The 7996-nt window shown below is 40.4% G+C and overlaps 1 protein-coding gene across 2 annotated transcripts; it reads right to left on the bottom strand.

The window, feature by feature from the left end:
* Positions 1 to 73: 73 nt before the first annotated feature.
* tnni2a.2 (troponin I type 2a (skeletal, fast), tandem duplicate 2) lies at positions 74 to 2501 on the bottom strand. 2 transcript variants are annotated; one of them, XM_042715672.1, is made up of 6 exons: positions 2479 to 2501; positions 1106 to 1142; positions 888 to 1016; positions 715 to 804; positions 459 to 635; positions 74 to 375 (listed from the first exon to the last, which is right to left on the bottom strand). In XM_042715672.1, exons 1-6 carry the CDS (start codon positions 2484 to 2486, stop codon positions 280 to 282), a joined length of 537 nt encoding a protein of 178 aa, XP_042571606.1. In that variant the 5' UTR covers positions 2487 to 2501; the 3' UTR covers positions 74 to 279. The 2 variants fall into 2 exon arrangements, with proteins under 2 accessions (XP_042571606.1, XP_042571607.1); XM_042715673.1 differs by lacking the exon at positions 2479 to 2501 and adding an exon at positions 1250 to 1339.
* Between the last annotated feature and the right edge of the window lie 5495 nt (positions 2502 to 7996).

Raw genomic sequence — 7996 nt, 5'->3', positions numbered from 1 at the left:
AAAAAAAAAAAAAAAAAAATTTAAAGGTTGATAGTTTAAAAAAAAAAGCAGAAAGCAACAATTAGTACAGCTGGGTTATTTATTTAGAAAAGGCATAATTTTGACAAACAGTCAATCTGTATAGAATTACAAACTGAACACTTCATTGTTCAAGAGAGTTTTGACTGGCATTTCTATGCACTATAAACTGAACTGTTACAAACATTTCCTCTAAGTAGTGCATTTTATTCAGGTCCTAGTCAGAAAAAAATCATTGTGGAATACTCATCAACAACAACTTCAAGCTTCAGATTCAAACATCTTCTTCCTGCCACCCATACCAGCCTTATCCTCAATGTTCTTACGCCAGTCACCCACATCACGCAATTCTTTATCCTGTGAATGAGAGTAAGATTTTCAGCTTTTGCGACCTGGAAGTTCTTGACATTATCAAAAATATGGTCATCTTTTGTACTCACCTCCTCTTTGACCTCCTTCTTGACTTGTTTGAGGTTGGCTCTCAGGTCCATGGAGACCTTGTGCTTGGAGCCCAGCAGAGCCTGAAGCATAGCATCAGCAGACATGCGCACTTTCTTCAAAGGAGGCTTCTTGAACTTGCCCTTCAGGTCGACGATCTTGATGTTTAAGTCTTTAACCTAAAACAAATGAAAAAGAATCTAAAGATCACCTTGTTTATGAACCGCATAGAAAGAAATATTCAAAAAAAGGTCTTACCTCATTGACAATCATGATGGCTTTGTGCTCTAAAATATATCTCTCTTCGTCAACAACCTCGATTTTTGCATGTAACTCTTTGCAGAGCTCCTGTTGACAGAATAAAGTTTATGCTTAAACTTTGAATTTCCAAAAATGTCCAACTTCTAGTAGTAGTAATAACTGAATTTGACCTGTAGTTCTTGTTTTGAGCTTGGGTATGACAAGGGAGGACAATGATCTTCCATGTATCTCTTCCTCTCCTCCTTCTTCTCTATCGCCTCTGCATCCAGTAAATCTTTTGCAACCTGGAGCATCATGCTCTACATGCAAATATGGCTCAATAAGAATCCTTCTTTTTTGTATGGAACTGTTTGATGTTGGGTTGGTTCAATAAGACATGAGCTCTTACCTTCAGGCTGTGTTTTTTACTACTAGACATTCGTTTGCTTAGCAAGAGGAAAAATAAAGACATACTTTACATTAGGATATTGATTTCTCTGTTGTGCTACCATAGTTAGATTGTACTTTGTTAGGACTGATCTACAATATTTACAGTGTTTGCAAAGCAGCACAGCAGAGCACTGATATTCCTCAAGCATTCTGGTTAGTGTTTATTCTAAACCTGTGGTTAACAATCCTGGTCCTGAAGAACCCCCAACACTGCAGATTTTAGATGTCTCCCTATAAACACACCTGATTCAACTTATCAGCTAATTAGTGAAGACTCCAAGACCTCAAAAGTGTGTGTTAGATAAGAGAGACAACAAAAACGTGCAGTGTTGAGGGTTCTCCAGGACCAGGATTGGGAACCACTGTTCTAAACCCTGAAGCAAAAGTTGTTAACTTTTGCAGCAAATGCAGCCCGAACTGCTTAAAAGGGTGCTATTATGCTTTTTCACTTTTTCAACTTTAATTAATCTGTAATGTTGCTGTTTGAGCATAAAAAAGATCTGCAAAGTTACAAAGCTCAAAGTCAAATTCTAAAGGAGATATTTTATTTAACAGAAATCACTTTTCAAAAACTACAACGAACGACTTGTTTGGACTACAACGCATATTTTCTGGGATTTGTGATATCACAAAGATCGACGAATGGGAGGAGACCTGGTTGAGCTGCACTAGAGAAGGCAACGAGTGTTATCAATATGTCGGAGACACACTAGCTTTCCCAAGGCAGATGAGCTTAGAGTGGTTATAATCATCCGGGTTTAAATCACACTCAAAGTGATTTGATTTTGACGCAATATTTACACTGAAGCTCACAGCAGGCGACTATGGTAAGGGGTGTCACATTTCCCAACCAGGCGCAGAGTGCTGCCAATCACAACACACACTGGCACAGTTAACCAATCACAGCACAGACTGGACCAGCTAACCAGTCACAACACAGACTGGCCCAGCTAACCAATCACAGCGCATTTCGTATTTCATTTGATACAGGAACTATTCGAGTCGTTCATGCCAGAATGGGGAGAAAGGTGTTGTAATAATAATAAAAATAATAATGTGTTTTTCGAACAACCTGGTATGAGAGCCTGTTCTAGTACACCCCCAAAACAAAATCAAGACCTTGTAAAAGAGCATAATAGGACCCCTTTAAAGTACAGAATTTTGATTGGTCTTTTTTTTCTTGCATTCATTTTACTATATAGCCATCTTTATGGTGGTGTCATGCTATGTGTTGATTATCATATATAGTGTCATGAGAAAAACTACTGGAAAAACACACACACACACACACACACACTAAATGATGGAATCAAGATGGCATACTGTACTTACTCAGACATTTCCGAGAGTTTATTTGCATCTTTTTGACAGAAATAAAAAAGAGAAATTAATCAGTGCTGTGGCACAGTGGGCATGCATATGTTCAAAACATATCAGAGCTATCATTTTGTGTCAGACCTGAGTCATGTCCTGATTCTATTCCCTGTCTCCCTTGCTGTCTGAACCCTACTGTACAATAAAGTAGTGCGATAAAGCTCAACAAATTTAAATAACAGATGAACTAGAGAACCATCCATTTTGAAAAAAAAAAAAAAAAAAAAAACAGTATTCAAGTATGTCAAAACAAATACACCCAGTCGTATCACCTGTAGCCCAAGACTGTTTACCCACTGAAGCTAAGCAGGGTTGAGCCTGTTCAGTACCTGGATGGGAGACCTCCTGGGAAAACTGACTGATTTCTATTGTCCCCTTGCATTATCAGCACACATTTTTCCTGTTTAACACTGTAAAGCTGCTTTTACACAATCTTTATTACATAAAGCGCTATATAAAAAAGTTGACTTGACTTGAGTTGAGGTGTTAGTGAGACCAGCAGGGGGTGCTCACGCTGTGGTCTGTGTGGGTCCTAATGCCTCAGTATAGTGACGGGGACACTATACTGTAAAAAGCAACGTTCTTCGGATGAGACATTAAAACGAGGTCCTGACTCTCTGTGGTCATTAAAAATCCCATGACACTTCTTGTAAAGTGTAACCTCAATGTCCTGGCCAAATTCCCTCCATTGGCCCTTATCAATCATGGCCTTCTAGTAATCCCCATCCACTGCACTGGCATCATTGTACTGTGGCTGCCAACGCACCATCCAAGTGGATGCTACACACTGGTGATGGTGGAGGAGAAGATGTGAAATGATTGTAAAGAGCTTTGGGTGTACAGTAGTACTCAGTCAAGCGCTATATAAAATTGCTTTATTCATTCCTTCATTCAAATGCTTCTCAACATTGCCACAAGGGGCACTATAGCGTACATTAGCACAAACTTTTACAGTTTGTTATTCTGTTGTCATGGTGGAGTAACATTTTGAAGATAATCTTACTTAGAAAGTTAAATTACTTAACAGTACTAACAGTACACCCCATCCCCATGAGTAATGAGATTCGTTACCATCAAGTAAGTCCACAAATCACGCACTTTACTGAGTATTTTTCTGGAGTATTTTCTGTCAACTAATTATAAACTGGATATCACAGTTCTGACTAATTGTCAATGGACAACTATTTCAGGTTAAGTATCCAGTGGTGGTAAGCCAAGGTTTGTTTCTTGAAGAGTTTGGATCTACAGCCTCAGGTACAAAAGCTGTTACTGGGGTGGTACCCTTTCAGAAGGTACACCCTTTGTACCTTATTTACATTAAAAGTACATATAAGTACCTAAAGGGTACATACTAGGGACTTTCACAATGGGAGTTATAGGAACTCAGTTATAGGAGCCACCAGGGTGGTCCACCAAGAACTAAAATTTTCCCAGCTGGCCATTTTATTTTTCTTGGTTGCATTCGCATCACCAGTAGGAACTCTGAAGTGACATAAACCGGTCGATGGCAACATCATTTAAGTGTGCCATTCAACGTCAACAACTAGAGGACTGAGAAGTGCTTGGGCTTCAGCATCAGTTCATCTACCACTGTTTTCCATGTTCATGAAGTTAATTCATAGTGCCGGTGTTTTGTATGGCATGTGTTAGGCCAGTCAACGTACATTTACCTCACTGGTAGTTCCTATTGTGCTGGGATATATAGTACTCCAAAGTAGGTGCTGATTTAGTCCCCCCAAATGATGTTCCTATATCTAAAACTGTTCCCAGTGCTTTTTGGTGAACACACCAAAAAGCAGGTATTTCCACCAAGAGTTATAGAAATTATGAAAATGTTCATTTGAAGCCACTGTTTTAAAAAGGGTACCACCCTAGGGACAGCTTTTGTACCTTTTTTCTGAGAGTGTAGCATTGCATGTGGACACATTCCAATGGCAACAAATCCACAGACATTCTGATTGTGTGACCTCTCCACACCACCCTATATGTCAAGAGTAGTGTAAACTCAAGAGGACCACATGGTTCCCAAACCTCTTTGACTCATCTGAGAGAATTTACTCTAGGAGGTCACTGCAATATGATCTCAAGGCCAGTACATCAGCTGCAGACACAGCCCCATCCTCAAGTGCATCTCTGGGATGTCAAAGATATGACAACCCAGCTCTCCTTTATTCCCCCGCTAAACAACCGTCTCGAATGTCTTTCTTAATATACGCCTGCTCTGAGAGACAGACCGGACTAACTGGCTAACTGATGACAAACTGATTGACTAATTTAGTACACTTAAATGGACTCTTAATGCCTCAATGACATACTTAGAAAGCTGCGAAGACAACAGTCAGGTCACATAAGGCTATTTGAAGAAAGACTATTCTAAGTAGCCATGGAAGAATATTGAGGACATGTTTAGCAGAAACACATGGCAGAATAGATCAAGTAGGACAGTGGTGTTCTTGTGTAAGAGTCTGGTAAACATACTCTTAAAAGTCAGGACTAATCAGGTCTCTGAGGAAATACAGTATACGCATATTCCAGATGTTCCAGAAGGTTAAGCCATTTCAAACCATTACACAAGATGTCTAAGATGAACTAAAAGGTCTGTGTATATAGTCAGCATTGTCTTTCAGATTAAAAAGTACTGCAATACAGTTTTAGACGAGAAAGTTTTGTAAATCAGTTGTTAACAAGGAGTACCGTAAGAAGGTGCTGACAGGTGGAGTAAGACTTAAGGATCAGTTTAAAATTTATCCTTGTGTCGGTGTTCATTTTCCAATGGCCACTTCAGCAGTCAGTATATCAAACCTGACATCAGCCATTAGGTGACCAATCAAAATGTTTTCTTTACTTTTTAGCATGGTGTTTCCAGAATAAAAAACTTGATGAGTCAAAAAACTAACTTTTCATGAGTTAGAATCACCAGCAATGATCATACAATGTTGTGAGGACTATCTGAAGATATTTTCACCAATCATTAACAAATCAACTACTGTTATCCAACAAAGAATTTATACATTACATTCATGTTCTCAGCAGGTGCCATCTTACTATAGTGACTAACAGTAAACGAACCAACCCCCATGACAACCTACTCCATCACCTTCAACATCAATCCCACAAACTACATTTTACAACTTCCAACAAAAATCTAAAAAAAAAGGTATTTGCAAGACTAAGACAATGAAGCAAGGGAACTGCTCTCACCTTTCTAGAAGAACAGAGGAAAGTCTTCTAGGGACAGATGGTTGTCAAAACGAGACACAGGCAACGGACGTGTTAAGATGGTATATATTGCATTCTCTGATCTCTCTGTAAATCCATGGTTTCTCTTTATGGAAGTGGATTATCCGCCACACCAATGAGCTGACAAGGTCATGAAATACAGCACTATCCCTCCTTCGCTGCGCAATCAGTATAAATAACCCATCCTTTAAGATAGCCATTCTTTTATTCTGCGGATGACTTTCTCACAAAGGCCTTTTTATGTCACAAGCATCTATCTATCTACACGGAACAAAATTTTAAATGCAACACTTCTGTTTTTGCACCCATTGAGCTGAACTCAAAGATCTAAGACTTTTTCTATGTACACAAAAGGCCTATTTCTCTCAAATATTGTTAACAAATCTGTCTAAATCTGTGTTAGTGAGCACTTCTCCTTTGCTGAGATAATCCACTCACCTCACAGGTGTGGCATATCAAGATGGTGATTAGACAGGTGTGCCTTAGGCTGGCCACAATAAAAGGCCACTCTAAAATGTGCAGTTTTATTGTATTGGGAGGTCCGGGGGTCCGAAAACCAGTCAGTATGTGGTGTGACCACCATTTGCCTCACGCAGTGCAACACATGTCCTTCGCATAGAGTTGATCAGGTTGTTGATTGTGGCCTGTGGAATGTTGGTCCACTCCTCTTCAATGGCTGTGCGAAGTTGCTGGATATTGGCAGGAACTGGAACACGCTGTCGTATACGCCAATCAAGAGCATCCCAAACATGCTCAATGGGTGACATGTCCGGTGAGTATGCTGGCCATGCAAGATCTGGGATGTTTTCAGCTTCCAGGAATTGTGTACAGATCCTTGCAACATGGGGCTGTGCATTATCATGCTGCAACATGAGGTGATGGTCGTGAATGAATGGCACAACAATGGGCCTCAGGATCTTGTCACGGTATCTCTGTGCATTCAAAATGCCCTCATTAAAATGCACCTGTGTTCATTGTCCATAACATACGCCTACCCATACCATAACCCCACCGCCACTATGGGCCACTTGATCCACAGCGTTGACATCAGCAAACCGCTCACCCACACGACGCCATACACGCTGTCTGCCATCTGCCCTGTACAGTGAAAACCGGGATTTATCTGTGAAGTGAACACCTCTCCAAAGTGCCAGATGGCATCAAATGTGAGCATTTGCCCACTCAAGTTGGTTATGATGACGAACTGCAGTCAGGTCGAGATCCCGATGAGGATGATGAGCATGCAGATGAGCTTCCCTGAGATGGTTTCTGACAGTTTGTGCAGAAATTCTTTGGTTATGCAAACCGATTGTGCAGCAGCTGTCCGGGTGGCTGGTCTCAGACGATTTTGGAGGTACTGTTGGACGTGGAGGCCCTGGGCTGGTGTGGTTACACATGGTCTGCGGTTGTGAGGCCGGTTGGATGTACTGCCAAATTCTCTGAAACGCCTTTGGAGACGGCTTATGGTAGAGAAATGAACATTCAATTCACGGGCAACAGCTCTGGTGGACATTCCTGCAGTCAGCATGCCAATTGCACGCTCCCTCAAAACTTGCGACATCTGTGGCATTGTGCTGTGTGATAAAACAGCACATTTTAGAGTGGCCTTTTATTGTGGCCAGCCTAAGGCACGCCTGTGCAGTAATCATGCTGTCTAATCAGTTTCCAGATATGCCACACCTGTGAGGTGGAAGGATTATCTCGGCAAAGGAGAAGTGCTCACTAACACAGATTTAGACAGATTTGTGAACAATATTTGAGAGAAATAGGCCTTTTGTGTACATAGAAAAAGTCTTAAATCTTTGAGTTCAGCTCATGAAAAATGGAAGCAAAAACAAAAGTGTTGAGTTTATAATTTTGTTCAGTCTATCTATCTATCTATCTATCTATCTATCTATCGATCGATCGATCGATCGATCGATCGATCGATCGATCTATCGATCGATCTATCGATCGATCTATCTATCTATCCACGGTAGATTATACCTTCAGGATTGTGTGTTCAGCATCCTCCAGTTTCCGGTCAGTTTCTTGCAGGTGCCAGGAAGGTGTTACTGTAACCTGTTGTATTTAATCATAATAAAATGTGTTAGCAGCTTTTATTCTGTCATAAACCAAATGGATAATACAAACTGACGATAAATACTTACTTGTTCCAAAGATTGGTGAGGAAATAATGTAAAATAAAAAGCTGGGTACAAAGTGGTTTATTCAGCATAATGAACACAGGACTTCA

Source organism: Cyprinus carpio, chromosome A25 (assembly GCF_018340385.1).
Source record: "Cyprinus carpio isolate SPL01 chromosome A25, ASM1834038v1, whole genome shotgun sequence".
NCBI classification, from domain to species: Eukaryota; Metazoa; Chordata; class Actinopteri; order Cypriniformes; family Cyprinidae; genus Cyprinus; species Cyprinus carpio.
This window is presented reverse-complemented; position numbering and strand designations above follow the sequence as displayed.

Coding starts and splice junctions, on each gene's coding strand:
- tnni2a.2 (XM_042715672.1), bottom strand. Junction 805..887: donor GCTCAAAACAAGAACTACAG/GTCAAATTCAGT, acceptor TTCTGTCAACAG/GAGCTCTGCAAAGAGTTACA. Junction 376..458: donor AGAAGGAGGTCAAAGAGGAG/GTGAGTACAAAA, acceptor TCTCATTCACAG/GATAAAGAATTGCGTGATGT.